Source organism: Ooceraea biroi, chromosome 2 (assembly GCF_003672135.1).
Source record: "Ooceraea biroi isolate clonal line C1 chromosome 2, Obir_v5.4, whole genome shotgun sequence".
Lineage (NCBI taxonomy): Eukaryota > Metazoa > Arthropoda > Insecta > Hymenoptera > Formicidae > Ooceraea > Ooceraea biroi.
The window spans coordinates 5492373-5516748 of NC_039507.1; the positions used below are offsets into that span (position 1 = coordinate 5492373).

Consider the following 24376-nt stretch of genomic DNA (forward strand, 5'->3'; position numbering starts at 1 on the left):
AACACCATCTGTTCCTCGCGCGGCGTTCGCGGCCTCGATGGATCGACAGATCGTTTGGCGATATCGATCAATATCGATCAGCGAGTAACGACTGTTGCGGGCTGTTAGATTGTCAGTCGTCGCGCAGTGCTCGGCTTCTCTGTATCAGTTGTCTCGTCGCAATTCCGCGAGCTCGGAATTTTTTCGCTCTTGCGTTTCTTCTCCCCCCTCCTCCTCCTCCTCCACCTCCTGCCCTTCGCGCTGGCATAACAACACCTCGGGCCATTTTTTTACCTGCTGGTGCCCAAACAATCTGTGTGTGCCTCGCGATCCGCAATGGCGGAGACGAACGAGGCCGCGAATTTGAATACGAAGAACGGCAACTTCATCTGCGGCGTGGTGGAAGGTACGTGGTGGACGATAGACGACGCGGGTGTTCGCCGCGTTCCTGCGGGGTGCAGAGATGCCCGCGGCCCGGGCATGCGATCGGGCACGGAGATGCGCCGATTTTACGGTGTCAACATTTTGCATCACGTTCGCTTGGACGCCTAACATATTTTCTCGTTCGCAGGTTTTTACGGACGACCGTGGACCACCGAGCAACGGAAGGACCTCTTTCAAAAGTAAGCACGCCTTTGGAATAACTTTGCGATGCAAGAGAATCGGTGGTGTCGGTATTTGTCGGGAGAACAGTTGTCAGTACCTGAAATAGTCCGGAAACAGTTTTGCCTGTTACTTCAATGATTATTTACTACTTTGATTCATTAGATCTGGTATTCTAATCTAATTATGTTGATGACAAATCATGATATTAATTAAGTCATGAATATTACCAGATTAAAAAAATGGGGAATGGACTCTTATCTGTATGCTCCGAAGGACGATTACAAGCATCGCGCTTATTGGAGGGATCTGTATACGGTGGAGGAGGCCGAGCATCTGACTGGTCTAATTACAGCTGCCAGGGAGTACGGAATAACTTTTTATTACGCATTATCTCCAGGACTGGATATTACGTATTCCAGTTCGAAGGAAGTCACCGCTTTGAAGAGAAAACTGGAACAAGTCAGTCAGTTTGGTTGCACGGCGTTTGCACTGTTATTTGACGACATCGAGCCGGAAATGAGCGAGGCTGATAAGGAAGTATTTCAGTCATTTGCACATGCTCAAGTACGTATGCAATTTGTATAATGCATTTATATGAATCGCCACTGACAGTCGCGATATTATAATGAAGGAATGATTCTTACAATTGTGCTTTCTGTGTTTTATTATATTTTTTGTTCGTACTATGTTCAACATTGTTCTTTTCCGGATTATTCTCAGGTCTCCGTTACAAATGACATCTTCCAACATCTTGGCCAACCTCGTTTCCTCCTGTGCCCCACTCAGTACTGTGCGACGCGCGCAATACCGAACGTCGTGTCCTCGGAGTACCTCAATACTCTTGGAAGTAAATTAGCTCAAGAAATTGATATAATGTGGACAGGACCTAAAGTCATATCGAGGCTCTTAACCGTGGAGTCCATCGAGGAAATCACAGAAGTGCTCAGAAGACCGCCCGTTATTTGGGACAATTTACACGCTAACGATTATGATCAGAAGAGGGTGTTCCTTGGTCCATACTCCGGTCGTTCCCCCGACCTTATACCTAAGCTCAGAGGGGTTTTGACTAATCCCAATTGTGAATACGGAGCAAATTTCATAGCAATTCACACACTGGCTCAATGGAGCAGATGCAACATCGATGGAAAGAGGGACCTAAGTTTGAGTACGTCTTTTATGCTTTATTTGATTTCGTGGATCTTACTTTTTTATACAGACTCCTTCAAAGCTATTTTCTTGTCGGAAACAAAGTCCGATGCGAAAATTAATTAATAATAAAAATTAATAAAAATTTGTTCCATTAATTGCAGACGACGCTGTGTCAGCGGACATTAAACTGGAAACTGAGACGGAGGACGGTGTCCTCGGCGAGGACGTCCCGTCGACGTTGTCGCCGAACATGTATCATCCTCGACACGCCCTGAAGAACGCAATAACCGAGTGGCTGCTGGAATTCAAGAAGAAGAAGGCAGCTTGGGGAGTGATAGCGAAACCGCAGCCGTGCGTCGCGCCCACGATACCCATCCCGATAATTCCATCCGTGAACACGTGCATGAGTCTGACGTCGACGACGACAACCACAGTTCCTGCCACACCCACGCCCGGGGCGAATTCGAATCACCTTCAAGCCTTAGCCGAAGTTTGCTCAAGCGTCACGGGCAGCGATAGCTTCGCGCAGCCTGCCTCCGGCCCCGTGATGAATTCCCTGGTGTCGGACATAAAAGTAGTCAGCGAGCCCGTACTGACCGCGTTATCCGCTAACATGAGCAGCGAGCCGCCATCGACGGGCCTGTCCTCCATGGAGCCGATGGACTGCAACACGACGCCGAACAACTCGCCAGCGCACATAGCGAAAATACCCGCGGAGGATGACGCTATGGTAGATAATATTTCTGTAAGTCGTTAACAATGCGCGGAGGCTTCGCTATGCATGTATAATCGTGCGATTTCTATCCGCCAGACATGCAGCGAGACGTCCGGGAGCATGCAGGTGGAGGTGGACGGCACCTCTCCCACGGTCAACGGTACGCAGATGATAATAGAGAACGACAGCGAGAATCACGAGAGCTCCGACAACACGGACGCGATACCTCGGGAACCCGACGCGGATATCGACAGGCAGCTCACGCAGGAGGATCTCTCACTGTTGTGCGACCTGTTCTACCTGCCGTTCGAGCATGGCGGCCAGGGGATCCAATTGTTGCAGGAGTTCAATTGGCTCAAGAGCAACGCCCACGTTGTCATGAAGAAATCTAAGGAGGAAGAAGCAGCATCTGAATCGGACGTGAGTTACGCTGCGACGAGAGTTTATTTCGATCTCTTGATATTTTCTCGTGTTTTTTTACGGCGCATGTACATTTCAGATTCGAGAGTGGCACTCGCGTGCGGCTAAGTTGAATGATATATGTAACGGGGTGAATAGATTATTCCAGAGGCTCACGTACTGTAATAATCGAGAATTGTTGTACGATCTGTACGCGTACGTATGGGATATGAGAGGAGTCGTGTCTCTTCTGAACAGTTACGTGAAATGGCTGGGTAAGTTGCGTTTGATTCATGTATGGTGTATTATCTGATATATTGACAAAAATGATATATAGAAAATATTCTGCATTAAATTCTTTCGCAGTTTGTTTGATTTTTTGCACAAAGATTGGAAGGTCTAATCAAATCATGAGCACATTGGTTCATGACAGTGAAATGTTCAATAATTATATTAAAAAACTATTTTAATATAAATTTAAATTGTTAGGCCAAGCCACTGCAAGTTTATTATCTTTATATTTTTGAAGAAGCTTGATCAATAGTCATTCAATGTATTTGTGAAGAATAAAAGTTATATCTTGTCAAATATCAGAGATATATATGAATCAAAATAAAAACTTGTAGAAATATATATAGTTTCGCTACTATTTTTATCGTATAAAGAAAGTCTATTTGAAATGCTAGTATGCTGGTACAAATTAATGATATATCTAATTCCAAATTGTATATTTTACTTAATATACACCCTATATGTAATAATTTATCTCAAAGAAATAATTTTTTCTATTTTAAATTAGATTAAATTAAAAATCCATTAATAATACTACAAGACAAACAGACAAGTGCTGTTTTTGTTTACTTCTCTCAGAAATATTATAATTTATTACATATACTTGTATTTCAGAATAAAAGTGTCTTGAGTATCGGTAAGTGAATGTTATCTTACTTTTTGTTATGTAATTTCATCTTTTTACAAGGAAAAATATCTTGAATAACAATTTTATGAAAAGGTTGGATAGTCATAATAATATATCATATCGCTTAATATTAAAATTCGATTGACTGTTCAATAAATGAGCTTCAATCGATCAATGTATTATATTTAATATTTAATTCGCAATTTAAAAACTTTATTATATAAAATTTTTAATTCAAATTCAAATTTTAGATATGTCAATAATTTCTGTTAAGAAAGAAAAATTTAGTATATTAAATATACCATAGAAATATATATATATAACACTAATAATGTGTGTGTTGTGTAATTGTGTATTATGTTTCCTTATAAACTGATGTAATGTGCTGCGAAAACTTTTCCTACACATATCTGTCATTTAAAATCCGTAAATTACTGATTGTTTAACAAATAATTTTACATGACTTGCTTGTTTTTATACATCCAATTCTATTTATGTATAATAATGCTAAAGCAAGAAGTAATATTTTCTATAAAATATTTAACATTTTCGAAAAAAGAATGTAACATTCTTAAAATATGTATTTTTCTTTAATTAATTTATTTGAGATAGCTTCATAAATTGTGATGAATTTCTTTTACTTATTTATTGTATTTCAAATCTCACACAATACAATTTCTGTACTTTGTGTATATGTATATAGGCTTATAAGTAATAGCTATTATCAGTAATATTCGGAGAAATGTACATGCTAAAATCTGCATATTTACGAATTAACAAACGCATTTATTTCTGCGCATTAGAAATAAATGCATTGCACTGCGCACATATGGAAAATTTTACCATAAGTCCGAACTACTTGGAAAATCAACATATATGTATATTATAAATACATATGTTATATATACATGTTGATTTATATCATTTGAAATATTTGTATGAGAATAGATATAAATTTATTAATATTTATTGTATTATAATACATATTGGTATCTTTAATAGAAATTTATAATTTTTGTAAAATACGGTTCTGGCTAATGGCTGCTGATTTATTTTGATAATTATATAGGCAAGCCACTGCTAAAAGAAACTGCTCAATTCTTTTAATAAAATTTAGATTTTGTAGCTTGAAACTTTTCATATTTGTGATCAAAGTTACTTGATCTTAATTGATTATATCGTGTGATTATAAAATGTGAGATAAATTGATGTGGCTTTCCCATGCAATGGCGAGAAGATCACGGTAATTTTATGAGATGGTATTCAGCAACATTTTTACAGAGGTGAACAAATACCGGATTTAAAAGTAACTTTTTATACCAGCTATTAACATATCAATCGACTTTCTTTACAGATAACATGATGCAGGAGTATGTTTTGTGTATAAATTTTTATATATTACTCTTCCAATATAAATTTTGTATGTTACTTTCAATATAAAATTATCTAAATTAACAAATTTACTCACTTAAATTGTAAATTGATTTGATTACTACATATTAATGTTTCTCTAAATTGTCTTTTTCCTGATATCAAATTACTTCTAACTAAATTGGATGATTTAAGACATTTGCAATAAACATTCTTCTGCAGAATAATGTATCAGGATTAGTATAAGTTTGATTCATTCACTAACTTGCATTTCTGTGTTTTTTTGTCTTGTTGATAGCGTTTGGCAGATTCCCATCAACGATGACGACGTTTACCCAGGGCAGCTACACATGTATGCGGTTCGACAATCTGAGTAACGCAAGCAGAAAGCAAAGCGCGGGAAATAATAAAGTTTCAAGCATTGCAGTGATAGTCACGCTACTAAATCTTTGTTTGGGACTTTACAAACGATATTATCTCTCTTAACATGAGTGAGACATGTGCGCGTATAGGCAGCATTGCAATAGTTTAAAAACTCAATGTGCACGATGCACATTTTCGCGTTTTGGTACATGATGGACATACTTTTCATATGATCGCAAAGATTGCATTTATGTTTAATTCTGCTTTTTTGTATAAATGACATATATATGTATATATAAGATTAATAGTATTTATGTGATACAATTCTGCTCTTTGCAATTTGTTGCATACACCATCATATTTTTCAATGATAGTTTTATTAACAATGTTTTTATTTGGTAAAAATCTTTTACCAGTAATACGTGATAATACTTTAGTCAGTTTTTGTTAATTTCAATAATTAAATTATCAAAGTTTTTCTAATCGCATATATTTAAAAATATGAGATTGAATTAATATGTTAATTTTAAGAAATTAATTTTTGCGCATCTGAACTATGTTCATCAAAACGTTGCGTAGAATTGGCACATTTTAGCAGACAGAAAGTTATAAACTCTTGAATTCCCATCTATAAGTATTTGATCATTTGCGATAAAAAATACTTTTTCTATTCCTTTGATTCGTGCATACATAACGATGCTTGCTTTACAACTTTGCAATTGTAACAATTACAAATAATTATTTATTTTTTTATCTTAAATGATCAACTCCTAGCATCCTTTTGCCAACTTGCCTGCACTAATTTATTTTACTTAGTTTCAGAAAAAACAGTATTTTTTCCAGGCGTGATAAGCATTTTATTTCAGGCGCATATTGGCAAACTGGACTATTAATCCATTTTCCCGCATTCCAATCCAATCGTTCAAGAGTTTAGCATTGCGCGAGCTTTGGTGCAGCAGATATGACATTTTGAATATTTCTCTTTATTTGTTAACTTATCTTGAATGAGAAGCATCATATTGGGATGGCTTTTTGGATAATTGCAATCAAAAGTATTTAAAATTTAGTATCACGCAGTCTTTTCGACTTTACTGTACTATATATATTATCAAATATTGCATCTCTTTATATTCATTTCAAATTTACAAAAACTGGTGCACCTTAGTTGCCCGATTGAATGTGTGGATCAATTCTTTCTCTGTAGTCTCGTTGGATATGAAGCGCAAAGGCATTCCAAGATAAACGAGAGAACGAAGCGTGAGGCATCTTCAATCGTATTGTACCTTTGCATGTTAAAAATTTAAGCAAAATTGATGCCCAGAGCAGTGGAGGCCAATTGAGATCAAATTATTATTGCATTACGCGCGAATGTATCTCAAGTATTTCGTTTATTAAAAACCGCTTGTGTCTTGGGATAGGGTTCTCAAACGGTTGGAAAGAAACTTTCATGAGCGGGGAACAGGAACCATGGGTCTTTCGTGGAGGTCTCACAGCCGATTTGCAGGTGTGTTTGCTATTTTGACGTGTGTGATTTTTTACAGTTAAAGACACAGTAAGAATAGCAAAATGCTTTAGAATGTCAGTCAGTACAGAAGAATATCACTTTTGTGTGCTTAGAGATTAATTCCAGTGGACAGCGGTAACGACTTATTTGTATACAAAGCACCGGAAGTGCCCACTAGCAAAATATATACAATCCGACCGTATTTGCCAAGTGACGAAGAAGCAGTTTATGCAGTGTGCAATCAAATTAATAACTGTACGACTTCATCAGCTGTTGCGGACAGGTATAATTATATGACACCTACGATATATCGTTCTTCAATATGTGGCTTATATTCTCCTTTTCTAAATATCTATTCATTGTCTAGACTTGTTGGAGGATTTTTAACGTTAAGTTCGGAGATGTGTATGCTTGTCGAGGATGAAAACAGCATAGTGGGTTACGCACTGGCCATACTGAACGTAAAGTCATACAATCAGAAGCTGGCTGTCTCCTTGATTCCTGAATTGCGGATGAAGTATCCCTTGGACAGCAACATCAGCGAGTTGCCGCAAAACGTTCAGGTATGCGAACATTCACGATTTTACACATCCGTTGAGGTGTTTATCATTGTACTAACAACGAAGCGGAAATTGCAGGACGCCATACGATATTTCCACTCGTTTATCCCGGACGTGTCGGAACAATTATGCAGGCAGCATCCGTCGAAACTCATGTGCGCTGTATTACCGAGTGTAACGGATCAGTCTGTCTGCAAACGTTTAATAACCTGCGTTCTCGCGGCTTTGAGAGCGAATGGTATGCAAGCATTGCGTCATTTTTGTAAAAACATTTAGTAAAACCAACAGCAGATAATTTAAGAGACTTAAATTCGAAGTATTATGCCATTCTTTCAATATGCATATTTTATATTTCAATGTCATATAAATAATTGATGTGTGGAATTCCAGGTTCCTTCGGAGTACACACGACGATGCCGTCGACGGACAAGGAGTCTCACGAGTTCTACGGCAAATTAGGTTTCGTCGATCTGAATCCAGCGCATGAGGAGCATCCAGGGATTAAAACCATGTGCAGAAGCTTCTAACAAAGAATCAGCGCTCCAGTGATCCTCGTGAACAAGGTTTACTTGCTCGAGCCATCTCCTAAGAGAGCGATGCTTTCCTAGGGTAGCTTCTACAAGGACTTATTAACAACTAAAAGTCGAACGCCTTCGTTTAAAGCGCGAGTATGCCAAGCATGCGGACGCGATAGTCGTAAAATCAAGTGTACTTCCCTCAGAAGTATGTCGCGATGTACGTCGGTAACGTTATTTGTAATACGTCTCTATATAATCTTTCTAAACGGTACCGAGGAGTCTTTATCTGTCTATTTGATACAAATGTATACATATGTACATATAGCATAATTGACACGGAGACATTTTAATATCGTAAGGCGGGAAGGAAATTAACGAGCATTACATAGTGCAATAACAGGATACACTTTCAGCAGAATGGGAGTTTTTATTTTAGTAAGAGTCGCATCCATGTATCGAAACATTGCTTTATCATTTCAATTTCGAGATTGTATTGGAATCCTTATTAAACATGGTGTGTGTGTATATAAAATTTGGAATAGCGTGTGTGTGATGAAATGCCAATACGTGTGTTCACTATGAATCGTCTGAACCTCTCAACCCGGTGGAAAATATTTTCTTATCGGAATTCTATGTACAGGAGCGGAAAATTCGAATAGAATTGCGAAAGGCTAAATACTTTTTTGTTAAATATCTACGATACGTAATTCAGTGCGTATTTGGTGCGTGTTATGTGCATTCGTATACGTATATAAATATATTCTCGTAGTGTTTCGATATGCCGCTCAATCAGGAATACATATTTTCAATAGCGAAATATAAATATATTTTATGTTCCATATGCAATCTCACATTTTGTAGTCTCGTATTATTTTTTATCGAGAATTCATCTCTTGATCGGCTCTACAGTTGCAATATATGTGTATGTGCTGCTACGAAATGTGATATAGATATACAAGATATCTATATAAAAAATATCTCTCTCTTATTACTTTACTGTAATTCATTATTATTGGACATCGACAAGATATATACCTTAGGTGTTCTCTTTTATCATTCGATATTACAAATGTTATTTTAATTAATCGTTTCTCACAGCATTATAAATAATATAGAATACATTAATTATGATAAACAAAATTTGTTATATTAACACAGCAAACAGGCAAATTAGGAAACGCAATATCATAAAGAGAACAATATAATGCGAATATAAATACTTCGCTTTTCTCGTTATGCCTCTCTGTATTAAGATGTTAATAAGTTTAATGTGTTATCTGTACAAGTATTAATATACGAGATGTACAGAATGAATTATGAATTACTGATTTTATATGTATATATGAAATCGGTAAAATTATAAAAAAGATGATTATCAAGTATTTTAGATTATTTGCCTTGTATCTATTATCGGTATATACTGATTGACACAATAATGATTCAGTATACCGTTCAAGATAGTTTTCCAACAACATTTATATAGCAAGTACATACCTCCAGACGTAATGCGAAGCTTCATCGAGTGCCATGTACAAAATACAAAAACAAAAATAAGTAAATAACCGTGATTATCGCAAAGAATTACATTAATATGCCATATTCTACGTCTGTATTTTAGTGGTGTGCGACCATGGCTTGACTAGAATTTTTATACTGAATATGCTCCAATGATAATCGGACAAAGCGAATCGAATGTATAATTGACGAGGGAATTAAAAAGGGAGAAAACGAGCTTTCTCATAAATTCTCTTAATAATTTTTCTGGACATCTGAAATACTTAAAAGGCATAAACATTTTAAACATCTTGTTTTTTTATTTTATAGGTCATTGATAATACAATTTCTATCTCTTCACGTGTTCATGGAATTTTAATATCATTTCAGTTTTTATTATGTATAAGAAGATCGCAATGGTCTGTTTAATCACTTGGATATGTATTAAGAAAGACTGGGTATGAAGTTAATATTGTAAAACATGTGATTGGATACTGTTTTATTTAAATAAACATCTCAAGACTGATTATTTCTTTAGAATTTTTCATGAAAACTAACAGATATGGAATTGGTTAATATTTTATTATATATTCTTAAATATAGAGTTCACACAAATTTTCTTTTGGAATTTTCTATAAAATGAATGAATTGATAAATCAGCGCAATTAAAGCAATAAATCGGCGACGTGTACCCGATCATGAATACTTTGATCTCTACAAGGAAACAAGTTTTTACAAAATTTACAAAATCTTATTCTGTAAGATTTAATTCTTGATCTTCGAAATCGAAATTCTAGTTAAAAATTTTAGAATAAATTTTCTATCTTTTTGTAAGAAATGAAGCACGATAAAAGTAAACCAATATTACACACACATTCTTATATATTAAAATTATTCGAAAATATAATAAAATTTTATACCTTTTCTGTTTCTATGATGAAACCCATTTTCCTTCTTTCTGAATTTTTCCCATGGCGTGTAAACGTTCAGTAATTGTAGTCCGATCAACATTTAATGCTCTTGCGAGTTCTGAAGTGGATTGTCATGGATTTTCGTCTAATAATGCAAATCTGCATTTTCAAGCTTTTTTAAGGATCCTTAGAGTTTTTGAAATACTGCGCAGCGTTTTAGTAGAATGACGTACGATGCGGTAACCAATCAGACTTACTTTTTTCTCTGCATGCAAAACAGCCTGTGATTAATCACCGTTTATGCGTAAGGATGTTCTCCCATGTGAAACACTTGACATATGTGTGCACTTGCGTGTGTGAGCGTGTTTGACTGTGCTTGACATTCGTTTCACATTGCGCTGCATCGCGCTTAAATCTTCGGAGCTGCAATGTACCGACGAGATGCAATGTCGACGAGAAATGCATGAGGAAATGCGATTTTCTCGTTTCTTTCTGTGACCATCGCGAATTTATACTTGAAGTATTGTTTCTCGAACTGAAAATCAGCAAGTTCTTAACGAGGTATGGTCTCAGCAGTAATCACAGTGATCATAACCCTAAATCCAAAATTAGAACCTGCTCGTTTGTACTTTAAATGCTCGGGAAGTAAGATGATCGTAACTAATTTAGTTGCTGATAACGTTGTTTTACGGTGTAAATTATGGTGTAAATTATATCTCACTGTGTCACGTTAAGAAATATTTTATCACGTATTTATTTTATTGTATTGAATTGTGATCATTTATTGTTTTAAAATGTCACGTAATCTATTTATGGAAATTACAGTGTTATTATACATTAAAATTAGACAAATCAAATTTGTGGATTGACATAATATCGTGCACGTGTAAATCCAACTTGAAGCTTGAGAATACAAAGTTATCAAATTTTTTTAACAGCAAAACCACAAGATGCGCAGCAGAAGTAATTCCGGTGTCCGTTTGGATTATTACCAACGGATTGTCCACAAAATCATCATGAATCATCAGAATCCTATTACTGGACTGTTTCCTGCGAGTCCTAGCAACGATCACGCATGGGTACGTGACAATATTTATTGCATACTTGCCGTGTGGGGCCTTTCAATGGCCTACAAGAAGATAGCCGACGTTGACGAGGACAGAGCGAAGACTTACGAGCTTGAGCAGAGCTGCGTGAAGCTAATGAGAGGTCTGCTGATGGCGATGATGCAGCAGAGGGAAAAAGTGGAGAAGTTCAAGTCCAGTCAAAATCCGCACGATGCCCTGCACGCGAAATATAGCTCCGTCAATGGCCAAACTGTAGTTGGGGATACAGAGTGGGGGCATCTTCAAATCGACGCGATTTCTCTGTACCTTCTAGTTCTGGCACAAATGACGGCCTCTGGTTTGCAGATTGTCTTCAACTTGGACGAGGTATCTTTTATTTTTGACACTTTGACACTCTGACAGTGAACATTTCCTGCAAACTGCAATTGAAATGTTACCTCACTTCAATTTTCAGGTAGCCTTTATTCAGAACTTGGTATTTTACATCGAGTCTGCCTACTGCACGCCGGATTATGGAATCTGGGAGAGGGGCGATAAGACGAATCACGGTTTGCCAGAATTAAATGCAAGCAGTATCGGGATGGCGAAAGCGGCGATGGAGGCGATGAACGAATTGGACTTGTTCGGCGCGAGAGGTGGACCTACATCGGTGATTCACGTCCTGGCCGACGAGGCGCAAAAATGCCAAGCAGTATTGCAGTCGATGCTGCCCAGGGAGTCGAATTCCAAGGAGCTGGATAGCGGCTTGCTGTCCATCATAAGTTTCCCCGCGTTCGCGGTAGACGAGCCCAACCTGATCCACGAGACGAGGGAAGCCGTCATTAAGAAATTGCAAGGGCGATACGGGTGTAAAAGATTTTTGAGGGATGGATATAAAACGCCGAAGGAGGACCCGAACAGGTGTAATTTGTTTCACTCTTCTGTAACTGTAATATATAATTTTGGCTAACGTTCCTCTAATTTTTACCAACAGATTGTATTATGAACCGTGGGAGCTCCGTATGTTCGAGAATATCGAGTGCGAGTGGCCGCTGTTCTTTTGTTACTTGATATTAGATTACTGCTTTCAAGGCAACAAAGAAATGACCGAGGTGTGCACGAAACAATTGGAGGATGTGATGATTAAGATGGACGATGGTATGAAATTGGTGCCCGAACTATATTCCGTCGCATCGAAGGACGTGTCGGCGGAGTATGCCGAACCCGGTAGCCAAACTAGGATAGCCCTAGGCAGGTGTCCGTTCATGTGGGCGCAGTCTCTTTATATTCTGGGGAAATTGCTGCAGGAAGTAAGCAAAATCACACATATAGCATTTTAAATAACAACGAGAGTTTTGCATTATTCTGTCTCGTTACAGGGATTTCTCGCGGTTGGCGAACTGGATCCTCTCAACAGGCGACTGTGCAGCGAGAAAAAGCCGGACGTGGTGGTGCAGGTAGTCATCTTGGCGGAAGACACGGAGATCAGGGAGAAAATCGCGCAGCATGACATTCACGTGCAAACGATCGCGGAGGTTGCGCCGATCGAAGTGCAGCCCGCGAAAGTGCTCAGTCATCTGTACACGTATCTAGGTACAACTCGACAAATAAATTATATCGTTTATGAGTATTTTTGCGGAACTGCAGCACTTCGATATCTCGCAATGTCTTGTTACTCATATCTCGCTTGTTTTTTAGGGCGCAACGAGAAACTCGGGTTATCTGGACGTAAGTCGAGAGACGTAGGAATCCTGAGCACTAGTAAACTGTATTCCTTGCACGATAAGATATTCGCGTTCACGCCGCAAGTAAGTGACCTGTACCTTGACGATAAGCTCTATCATCTCTCTGTATCTTCTTTACTTCTCTTTTCTTACGTTCTCCTCTTGTTTCTCGCACCGAATCGGGACTAGTTGACAGATATGACCCGCTTCTACATCGCATCGGACTATGAGCTCATGATTGACATATTCAAAGGTGAAATTAATTTCTTGAAGTCTAGTTGGCAGAATATGTTGGGCCGGCCGCTCGTGGTCATGCCCCTCAAGAACATTCATCTAGGTAATTTAACGATCTCAGGATCATGGTTCTTTTCCTAGCCGCTAATTTAGAAACTTTCGGAAACTTTCGTTGACACTGTCACGAAATAGCCAAATGTGGTTGTCCTATATATGAAAGTCACCTGGCAGTCTCACGTGACGAGTTTTTTTTTACGCGAAAATTTACGTTCTCCCCGGACGATGTGATTGTCTGCTCTCAACAACTAACGTGTCTGCTTGCATGTACTTGTCATGGTTCTCACTTAACAGTTAGTTAACCCTCCATGGTTCGACTCCGATGATGATGATGATTCTGGATATCTCGTGAATTATTTACACTCAATGTATTTGCATATAATGACTTTATACGGTTTATCTCTCTTATCGTTTATAGTGTAAATTTAATTTCAGGCTCAGTAAGAGTGCAATTTCCTTGTCGAATCAGTAAATGCTTTCTACAAAAGTGACATTATCCATAGGGGGTTACGGATGTACGAGATTTTAATATAGTTTTCATTTGCGTTATGTTTTGCTATACTCTTCGTTACTAACACTCGATTCGATCATCCGGACCTCAAAAGTAGATGCGATCGTGAGTTGTGTTGATGTTAAACACGTTCGATCGGTACGGCGCGGGACACGAAATAAAACAAGCCCGAGGCGAGAGATATATTGCTTCCTCTTCGAGCACAAAATCCAGCAACAGCAATCATCCTAAAAATATGGCTTTATATCATGTGTCCGGTGGTATGCGCGTGTGTTGCATGTGTTAGAAACTTGACGCGGAGGAGTACTACACGACAAACGACGCCGACCTGCTTGTCAGCACTTACACAACTACCCTGGCCTTCCTCAAAATCAACTGGAAGCAAATGCTCGGCAGACCAACCGTAACCCTTGTCGCTACTCATAATCATTTAGGTACGCTCTCGTCGGATGCTTTAAAAATGCTCATCGTACTCGGCGAAAAGCTTGATGGATATTATACGTACGATACGATTGTGTAGCGTTACCGTGAGATTAGTTGTTAGAAGGTACATCACAAAGTTTCAGCGTGAAAACAGTGCAACAGAGAAATTCGCGAAAAATTCACTCGTAATACAATACGTACACACGATTTCTTTCATTTCGGGATTTCTAGTTTTTTTAATGCAAGCTTACTTTGGCCAGTTACGACAGAAGAACAGTCCGTGTGATTCGTACGTGTAGTTATACTCTCGTCGCGTATTTCTTTGCTGCAGTGTGACTGTACCTTAATTTTGTGGCACTGTATAGACGCTACAAAAGGATACGTTGTTTCTAGAAAGGCATATCTACCTTTTATTTCGCATTCCTTGTATTAAAAAATTAATTGACGGTTCTTTTGCAGATCAAGGTAAGATACCGCTAGCCATGATAACCACCATGAAGAAACTCAAAAGCGGCTATATCAATGGTACCAGAGTGTCGCTGGGAAATTTGAACGATTTCTTGAGTACGTCGTGTATCACGAATCTCAGTTTCCTGGGGAGTTCCGAGGACGGTCGTCCCGACAAACTAAATCCTCAGGTATATAGAATTCACAACTGGGTGTCTTTAGATAAAAATCATTTACGAGAGTAAATCTTTTCCGTTTGCAAGATTCAACAATATTTGGAGGAGCACCTGATGCGGCCGTTCCCTCATCGTACGGGACTTCTTAGCAAGCAGGGATCGACACGCTCGGCGAAAAACTTACGACGTAGAATGTCGGTTAAGGGCGCGATAAAAAAGACACGGTCCATTGCTGTCGAGCGTAAGTAACATTCGTCCCGCTAAGGAACGGAGTGATTTTAACGTTTCTAACTGTGTGCTGATTATGTCTTTTAAAGAGGAACCCTAAACATTATCGCAATGCCTTCCCACTGCTGTGATTATTACCATTCTCCAAGAATGTAAGTTCACTAACTGAACACTACAATTTCTGCCTAATTTTTAATAAAAAATTGATCTCACATGAGCACAGCTGATGCAAACGTTTTTTAGCACATTTATATTAAAAAAGTTTGTAAAGTGTGCTCATTTTTATTTTCTAACTACTAAATACTTGCGTATTTAGGCGCTCGTTGACATATATTTACGTATAAGCATCAGCTTCTATAATAATATTATACATGATCATAAACATCGTCAATGCGGAAATAGAAAAGTTCTTCTTCCATCATTTTAGCCGAGATTCTTGGGATGGCAGGGGAAGAGCGTAGGTACTCTACCGTTTTAACCCTAAGTCCATTTATTGAAGTGACGGACACCACAATGTCCCCTAGCGTCAGCCAACCAGTAACCGTCGAACGCACGCCGTCACCAACGGACGAATTATTGTCGTGGAAAAACTCTCCGAAAACCAAACACCGAACGATATCGGAGACTCAGTACGCCGAGACGGAAATCGAAGAATTGCTCTCTATGCTACGTGAAACGGAAAGTCTCGAGGAGCAGGGAGACATTCTGCAATACATTGTTAGTTATTCCTCCAGTTCGATTCACGAAATCAAGTCGCGCGAAGCTCTATCGATTGTTAGAGCATAATAAACATTATTCCACGTATTTACAGGTGGATTCGAAAGGACTGTATTTCGACACGGGTGTACTGGAGGAGGGTCATCCCGTCCTGGTGAAGGATCTGCTGAAGAGTCTCTACGAGAAGGCGTGCCAGCAGAAAATGTGGGGTATCGTGCGACACAGCGCTGGCATGTTGGGCAAACGGGTGGAGGACCTGGCGAAAGCGGTCACCGATCTGCTGGTGCGTCAGAAGCAAGTCACCGTTGGCATGCCGCCCAGCAACGAGCACACGATAGTCGCACCCCTGCCGGAGAACGAGTTGCGGGCGGTGATCCATCAGGCGTACGGCGACGACGAGTCGACCGCCATGCTGACGCAGGAGTTGCTCGTCTACCTAGCGATGTTCATCAGAACCGAGCCGCAGCTGTTTCACGAGATGCTGAGGCTACGGGTCGGCCTGATCATCCAAGTCATGGCAACGGAATTGTCGCGCACCCTAATCTGCACTGGAGAGGAAGCCTCCGAGCACCTGCTAAACCTGTCCCCCTTCGAGATGAAAAATCTGCTGCATCACATTATGAGTGGAAAGGAATTTGCCATCAGCAGTGGTACGTCTCGGTTTTGCGATTAATTTGAAAGTTTCTGCCTGATATTGAATGCATGAAAATCTAAAGATTCTTCACTGTCACAGTTGGCCGGGGCAACTTCTCCGTCATTAGTTGTAAATCAAGCAGAGTTAGCAAGGTAATATCATTAGTCTTGCATAAAATCGCGTTTGATTTTAATTTACTGAATAATTCGATATACAACGTAACAGAAATTGTGCAAAGGTATAAAAAAATATATCTGCACCTTTCAATTCTCTTTCAAAATGTTTTCTCTCTCTCTCTATCCATAATACACAATCATATATCCATCTCAATTTTAATTTATATTGAACAAATTATTAATTCTTGACTTTACTATTTAATTAAATAAATAAGTCTCTTCTTTTGTAGAAATCTCAGATCGGCGGTTTTCTAAGTGCCGATCAAAATGCAGACAGCGAGGCAGAAGCCGATAGACAAGGCCAGTGGTTACGGAGGCGACGATTGGACGGTGCACTGAACAGAGTACCGAGAGACTTCTACCCGCGTGTGTGGCAGGTTCTTGAAAAGGTAAATTTCGTAAATCAGTACCATTGAATAACTCAATCTAACATGTTTCAACTTCATAAAAAAAATTGTGATGTCCAACAGTGTCATGGTTTAGCAATTGAAGGAAGAATGCTGCCGCAAAATCTCACGCAGGAAATGACATCGGGCGAATTGAAGTTTGCGTTGGCCGTAGAGACCGTTTTGAACACTATACCGCAACCGGAATATCGTCAGCTTGTTGTCGAGGCTCTGATGGTGTTAACACTGGTGACCGAGTACAATGTCGTACCGTCTCTAGGTGGTCTAATCGAGGTTGAAAATTTAGTGCATAAAGCGAACGCCATTTTCTTGGAAGATCAGGTACTTGGCATTGTGTGTTTTTATAATTAACGATTCAATTAAATATTTACAATATCAAATTATCAAGTGTAATAATGAAGGAGAATACAGGAAAAAGAAGTAGGGAGCTCTCTTCAATATCATTCCTTGTTTCTTTTGCTATAAGCAAGTTTAATTTAATTTAATTTAAAATTGAGATTTATTTTTTTTATTCTTTTAAATGAAAAGTAATTATGAAATTGCAGATGGCCATCGACGGTGATGCGACATTATGCTGCGCCAAGCCGAAGGAGCAACGTGAAACGACCGCTATGGGAACGCTTCTGTGTGGAGGAGCGGCATATATTTGCCAACATTTTTATGATACTGCCCCTAGTGGAAGCTACGGTACGATGACGTATATCACGAGGGCAATCGCCGTGATGCTCGACTGTCTACCAAAGGAGGGCGACTTGGAATGCTCGATATCATAGTAAACATAATCCTAGCGGCAAATGATCTTTAATCATAGCAAGAATTACTAATACAAATGTCTCGAACAATAGAAATCGTTTATCGTATCCTGTGACGAAGGTAGTGCCATCTGCAAATCGGTTCTTTTATGCATAATAGTCTGCGTTTTATATAACGAATTTGTTGTGAACGGGATACTTTAATTTGAATCAGGAAGTGCAGATCTAGCAAATATTATAAATTACGAATGAATATCGAAAGAACCAGAAAATATTGTTAAAATATATTAACACTTTGTTATCAATTTAGATTGTAGATTTCAGAAATTTTGTGAAAGTAATTGAATTTAATTAGGCGATTGTATACTAAAAGAAATCATGTTTCGTTGGTTTCAATAAAATAACTTTATTTTTCTTGTTATATTGGTGTATTTGTCAGAAAACATTGCCGCCAAAAAAGTTTGCAGTATTCAAGAAATTAAAGTTCAACAGCTAAATTTTTTACATGAAAAATTTACCTATTTGTCCTTTGGAGTTTTTTCTTTGGAGAAAGGATTTAATTTGCTTAACCAACTAGAACTCCTGTAAAAAAGATTATATGCATCATAAATTTTGCAACACGCAAGTGTGCTACACGCCCAGACACCTTACGCATAACAATTACGTACTCTTCTGGTGTTACGACCTCCACGTTTTCAGCTTCTTTGATTTTCGCCTCTTTTCATTGCGGCTAGTAAATTCGATCTGAATTTAATTTTTAAGGGTTTCGGTATGTTTTTAGCTTCATCCAGTCTTTTATATTTCTTACAGGCTTCCTCATACGACAAACCGTACCATTCAATTTCCTCTCTCGTGTACTAAAAATGTATCAACAAATTAATAATAACGACGATTAATCTTATACATTTAATACAATACAAAATATTTTAAAACAATCAATGTCTTGAAGCAAACGACATTTTTACGATTTGATATCCAAGTATTCGTGACTTTTGAAAAAATCCTTAAATCATAACGCATAATACGAGAAAATTTCTCTTACAGCCGATAGGTATTGCTCATATTTGGCGTACACCTCCGCACGCTTCTGCGAATCGTCAGGATACAAAGTTTTGTCCGCTAGTGCAATCAATATCTGACGTTTCAGTTTCAGTGCAAGTAGAGATTTCAAATCGCAGGCTGGAGTCTGCAAATAACGGTCTGTGCGTCAGATAATCAAGAGGAATCTTAGTCGCCTTGCGCATCGACGCACCTTCAACAGATAATGATCGAATCCATAACTCTCGTGGATTAAATCCATCGTTCTCCGTGTAACTACGGTTCTCATGTACGTATCAAGAACCTCGCTGTAGAGAATATCCTTCTTCAAGGTGGGCATCCAAAAACGCGGAGATCTTCTTTTGAATACGCCCTTTTTTATGAAGCCCTGTACAACCGCCTCTCCGCCCCATATGCCCTCGTGCATCTCCTTGGGATAGATCAAAGGCAACGGTACGTTCTGCACTGGACGTCTGTGAATTACGTAAATAGTTACCTCGTCATAGGAAATGGATTACAATATGGATTATTGTATGTATCGTACACTTCTCTGGCTTTCTTATGCCACTCGTAGGTGCCTTTTTTCTCGATATAATGAACCGGAGCTGGCTTCTGCCAATGCCATTCTGCCCAAAACTTTTTGTACTCTTGCGGCAACACAGCGCCAATTCCCTTGCTCCATCGAGATGGCTTTTTTGCGTAATACAATCGCTGCAACAATTTTGCACATGTTTAATTTAGTTATATCTGGCTACTGATAAAAGATTTCGCACCTAATTAACAAAAATGTCTAAGAATTTTAAGCATCAACCAAATTTGATGTAATCAAGTATGACATCAGTAATAAATGGTAAAATTATTTTTTCTTGAGTTAAAACTAAAACTTGAGACGTACAAGTATCGATTTAAATTTTTACATGCAGCAGATAATATAAATGAGATATAATTCAAAACAATTCTAATAGAACTTGAGGTTAGATTCCGGGTTATCCATCATCCTGAGAAATTGTTTTAGGATATTACCTGCGCAACTCCCTTAGCCTTAGACATATCGTTATCTGATTTTGCTCAGTTAAGTCAGAATTATAAATAATTTCGGGAAAAATTGATGGAACACCGCACTTGCATTAGTGCACATCTGCATGCCTTACATTTAATTCCTAGTCAATAAGTGAGGACTCGGATATCATGCAATTTTCTGTTACCGATTAAGTAAAATTACCGAGTATCGATACTGTACGAAAATATTATTAGTGAGACCAAATATCGATGTTATGTAATAATAAATTTATGGGAAAGTATTAAAAAATATCTGTTTTTTAAATTCTTATTTGTTAGTTAAAAGTAAAGATTTAAAGTTTTGATACTGTAATTTTGATTAGATAATTTTTTCCACATGTATATAATATTATTAATATGTAATTATTTAAAAAACAATGTATTTAAATTATATGTGCGTGCGTGTGTGTATATATATATACATATATATAACACGATAAAGGAATATATACATATGTTCCATTGAAAGTGGATGTATTAATAAATTAATACCGCGCGCTATTAATAGCTTTTTAGAAAAAAAATATTATATGCATTACATGTTTAACCAGTCAAAAAATTAATTCTTCATTTTAATGATTCGAAAATATAAAAGTATTGCAAGTCAAATAAAAAATTCATTAGACGAACTTTAAATGTGACTTATATGTATTGCAGATTCAGTTGCACGTACGTCACTCGCGTCAACCGTTTGTAAAAAGATACACGATTCATTCCGAGCGACAGCACAAAAATAATGCTTATGAGTCACTCAGATCTGTTCGTACGTATTTCGCGCAAATGCGTGCGAGAGAGAAAGAGAAAGAGAGTTTTGCAGGAATATTTTAATAAATATCGGGCTCAACGTAAGACAACACGACGGAAGACAGCTGGGTGACAGCAGATGCAGCATGCACGATCCGATCCGTAATCAATTTCGGCTTGAGATTGCGTGGCGTGCAAGAATATTCCACGTGAAATTTAATTTGAATGATCGATTCGAATTAGACGGAAGTTAACCGCATTACTATCGACGTCGTATAAAATTTGGAGACTTCCTCGAACGGGGATTTCTGCAGTGATTATATTTTCAATCCCTTTGGCCTTTTTTTTCTTATCTGTATAGCTATTACGTTACACGTTACGTTAGTTTTATTTAGCACGGGGTGTAACTGCGAATCTGAAATTTGCATACTTTGAGAAATCATTCTCCGAGAAATTCAAAATCGACTTTTCCGTAAGCGAAAATTATATTTCTCATTTTTATTTCACACGTAAATAAATTTATATTACGTTTACCGTCATTTAGATAAAGTTTATTCAGGATTCGAGGCAGTTCTAGTGAAACTTTGTGTGAATTTCCACCAAGTTACATGCATAGGAAAATTAACTGTTATTTAAAATAACACTGGTCAGAAATATGCACTACTACGACACGAGCAAATTCTCAATCGTTCTCCACAGACCCGCCTGCGATTGCCGGTCGAATATTCCTTTAATCGTTTGTTAAAAATAGAGATTTCGAAATTGAGTCGCGCTATAGAACACCGAACTCGTCATTGCTGAAAACGGCTTCCAGGTGTTCTTCGCGCATTTAGAATTGCATGCCGATTCATAAATTGATAATTTTCGCACAAGTTATAATTTATTTCTCTAAATTATAAACTTATTTACATTATATATCTTCTGCAATTTTCACAAAAATGATAATTTAGTCAAGAAAGAAAGAAAGATTGAAAGTGCAATTAAAGAGAACGTAAATACAAATCTCGTATGTCATCTCATATTAAATGCAAAAATAATTTATTATTTATTGCACACAATTAAATTAAATTAGATATATATATTAAAGTAATTGTAATATACATTTAAATGTTCAATTTACGTTTAAGTGTTACATTTTAATGTTAACGACTAATATTTAATAATGTGTCAATATTGTGCAGTTGTTGTTTATTCATGTAATATATAACGTATTTACTTACTTATAATAAATTATGTTTGACGTTACATTTAATATTGTAATGTTGCCGGAGTGACAGACGATGTGACCCTGTACGTATGCCTCGACCTGCGCGACACGCAATTGGATAAACTGAGCACGTTGAGACACATTTCCGCAAATTTCTAAATTGCAGTTTGCAAAAAAGATCTATGATACACCTTAAAATTTCATCAAATAACGAATAGCCGAGGCACGTTGCCAGAGTTTCTTCCTTGTACATTTTTAAAATGCAATTTAATTTCTTTTAAAACTCTTCCTTCATTCTTACAATAATCAAATTGAAGGAAAAATTGATGAAAAAGACACGTCCGATCTATTTAATTTCAAACTATTCATCCAGTCAAGTTACACTTTGATGCGACAATTTATCCACGTGAATAATTCACGTGGAACATAAGCGTATTAATCAAATTTTACAGTTTCGCTGTCACATTGTGCAGCATTCATCTAGCTCGATAGTTTACTCAAATAAGTTATATGAACGATGCATAGATTGTATAGATTACTTGCGCGGCCTTAGGAAGCAAGAGGAACCCGAGGGACACGCAGGAGGATTCGTCAGATAATTCCGACGAACGCGTAAATGCGTAACGCGGTGAAACTCACGCGAGGGGACAACGCGTAACGAAAACGCGGACATCGCCGCGAGAAAATGACCTTATGTGCTAATGGATTAAAGGAGGAGGGTGACGGTGGAAAAGGACGTGAAGTATGAGCGGCCTTCCCCCGGTAGCGGCTCCGCGGTAACAAACGGGCGGGCCGAATTGAGAACCGCGAGAACACTCATCGTCTAATAATAATATCTCGCTCGAATTTCTATTTTCAGGCCGATAAATGCGCGCGCGGCTTTTATGTAAAAAGCGGCCGAAGCAAAACGTACGTGCGCGCGCGGGATACGCGTATTACCGGATTCCGTATTACCGGATCCGGCGAGCCGCGCTCGGGATCGAGATTAAACCGGAAGAGCTCGCGCCGCGCCGGAAGGCCCGCGCGCACTTCGTGCACACGCGCGAGTACCCTGCAGTTTACTTTCGCGAGCAAATAGTCCGCGGCGCGTAAACTTGTCAAGCTTGGCGAATAACGACCACCGCCTGCTTTGCGAGTAAATTCGAGTTAGCGGGATAACAGGGAGGGCCGGTTTAACGTTAACGCTTCGGCAGAGGCCGGAGCGATGCTCGCGGCGCTTTATAAACGTGCGCTGCGTCTGCGTCAGAAGAAAAAGATTGTACAATAAATAAATTCGGCTGAATCGAGGCGAACCGACCTTGACGGAAGTTAATTCTTTACTCGGGAAATAGCCATGAGGTATTAGATATATGCGTATAAAATACATTGCACGTGCGTACGGGGACTGCAGGTTTAATCACCTCAGGACGAGCAGGAGAAAGCGTAAGCATGCGTTCACGTGCGTTATATTTTATAAATATACAGCGTCACGCATGCGAAGAGAGATTACGTAATACGTGGTAACGATCTAAAAGCGCGTGCATATAAAATAATAATAGATGATGTAAAGCGGCTCGCGTGTGTTCTCTGCATCCGTCTTCTGAAATCTTTGTTAAATCATTTTCTCGCCAACATACAAGACGCATAAATGTGTTACTAAAGAACCACTATACGTGACGTACGACTGCAGGCGCTCGCAATTTGTGGATTTATGGATATACAGACGGGGAGTAGCGACATTATTCGCGTCGAATCATGCGTGTCTGTCGCGTCTACATCGCGCTTTACTCTAGCGGGTGCAAAGTAACGAAATAGCGAAGGGCTGACTTCGTTATTTTCATTTTTCGTTTCTCTCGTTGGCGACACTCTGCCAACTTTTACTTGTTATTTCACTTGTTATTTCATAGATGCCAAAAATATAATGACGTTGCGGAAAGATACCCGATATCTCTATACTACGCGACGTTACGTGTGATCGTGTAATACGTTACTCATCGCCGCAATAAGAATTTACATGTTACGTGCATGCAGTAAACGAGATATTTATTCCACTTTACGTACAAGCAGTGTCGTGGAATCAAGATCGAACTATTTTTCTTATAAATGCTACCTAATTATAATTATTTCTCCAACTGATCGTTTCGCGGTACTACCGCGAGAATTCTGTTAGTCGATGTCGCGGCCCGTAACTTCTGATTATTACGGATTGCTCGTGCGACGCACGAAATCACGTTACATCGCGCCGGTATGTGACAATAATTCGAGACGTCGTCATCTTCATGACCGTAAGCGCGGCCCGCACGTAGGCGCGCGTAACCATATACTTGGG

At 38.5% G+C, this 24376-nt stretch overlaps 3 protein-coding genes and 1 long non-coding RNA gene across 12 annotated transcripts; 2 read left to right on the forward strand and 2 right to left on the reverse strand.

The window, feature by feature from the left end:
- Nucleotides 1-10101, forward strand: LOC105281645 (protein O-GlcNAcase). 5 transcript variants are annotated; one of them, XM_011343016.3, is made up of 13 exons: nt 4-385; nt 551-602; nt 816-1149; nt 1306-1750; nt 1896-2479; nt 2546-2869; nt 2949-3123; nt 5437-5511; nt 6920-7005; nt 7119-7288; nt 7373-7568; nt 7644-7803; nt 7956-10101. In XM_011343016.3, exons 1-13 carry the CDS (start codon nt 316-318, stop codon nt 8090-8092), a joined length of 2808 nt encoding a protein of 935 aa, XP_011341318.1. In that variant the 5' UTR covers nt 4-315; the 3' UTR covers nt 8093-10101. The 5 variants fall into 5 exon arrangements, with proteins under 5 accessions (XP_026831042.1, XP_026831043.1, XP_011341318.1 ...); XM_011343019.3 differs by having other exon boundaries at nt 5437-5490; XM_026975241.1 differs by having other exon boundaries at nt 1-385; nt 5437-5490; nt 7119-7568.
- Nucleotides 9069-10869, reverse strand: LOC105281646. 2 transcript variants are annotated; one of them, XR_894341.3, is made up of 2 exons: nt 10746-10869; nt 9069-10647 (listed from the first exon to the last, which is right to left on the reverse strand). It is a non-coding gene; the product is annotated as an uncharacterized LOC105281646 (long non-coding RNA). The 2 variants fall into 2 exon arrangements; XR_002193453.2 differs by having other exon boundaries at nt 9069-10660; nt 10746-10837.
- Nucleotides 10854-18441, forward strand: LOC105281647 (probable phosphorylase b kinase regulatory subunit alpha). 4 transcript variants are annotated; one of them, XM_011343022.3, is made up of 15 exons: nt 10854-11049; nt 11427-11921; nt 12010-12455; nt 12529-12844; nt 12914-13127; nt 13233-13342; nt 13448-13595; nt 14943-15121; nt 15194-15347; nt 15762-16051; nt 16146-16701; nt 16785-16837; nt 17092-17250; nt 17332-17589; nt 17814-18041. In XM_011343022.3, the coding sequence occupies exons 2-15, from the start codon at nt 11439-11441 to the stop codon at nt 18039-18041; spliced, it is 3594 nt and encodes a 1197-aa protein (XP_011341324.1). In that variant the 5' UTR covers nt 10854-11049; nt 11427-11438. The 4 variants fall into 4 exon arrangements, with proteins under 4 accessions (XP_011341324.1, XP_011341323.1, XP_011341325.1 ...); XM_011343021.3 differs by lacking the exon at nt 13448-13595 and adding an exon at nt 14347-14494 and having other exon boundaries at nt 10858-11049; XM_011343023.3 differs by lacking the exon at nt 13448-13595 and adding an exon at nt 14347-14494 and having other exon boundaries at nt 10863-11049; nt 15834-16051.
- LOC105281648 (39S ribosomal protein L28, mitochondrial) lies at nt 18411-20252 on the reverse strand. Its single transcript, XM_011343024.3, is given in 7 exon segments — nt 18411-18602; nt 18689-18741; nt 18743-18877; nt 19063-19206; nt 19273-19531; nt 19603-19769; nt 20082-20252. Coding segments are annotated over 7 exon segments (849 nt in total). The 5' UTR covers nt 20109-20252; the 3' UTR covers nt 18411-18538.
- Between the last annotated feature and the right edge of the window lie 4124 nt (nt 20253-24376).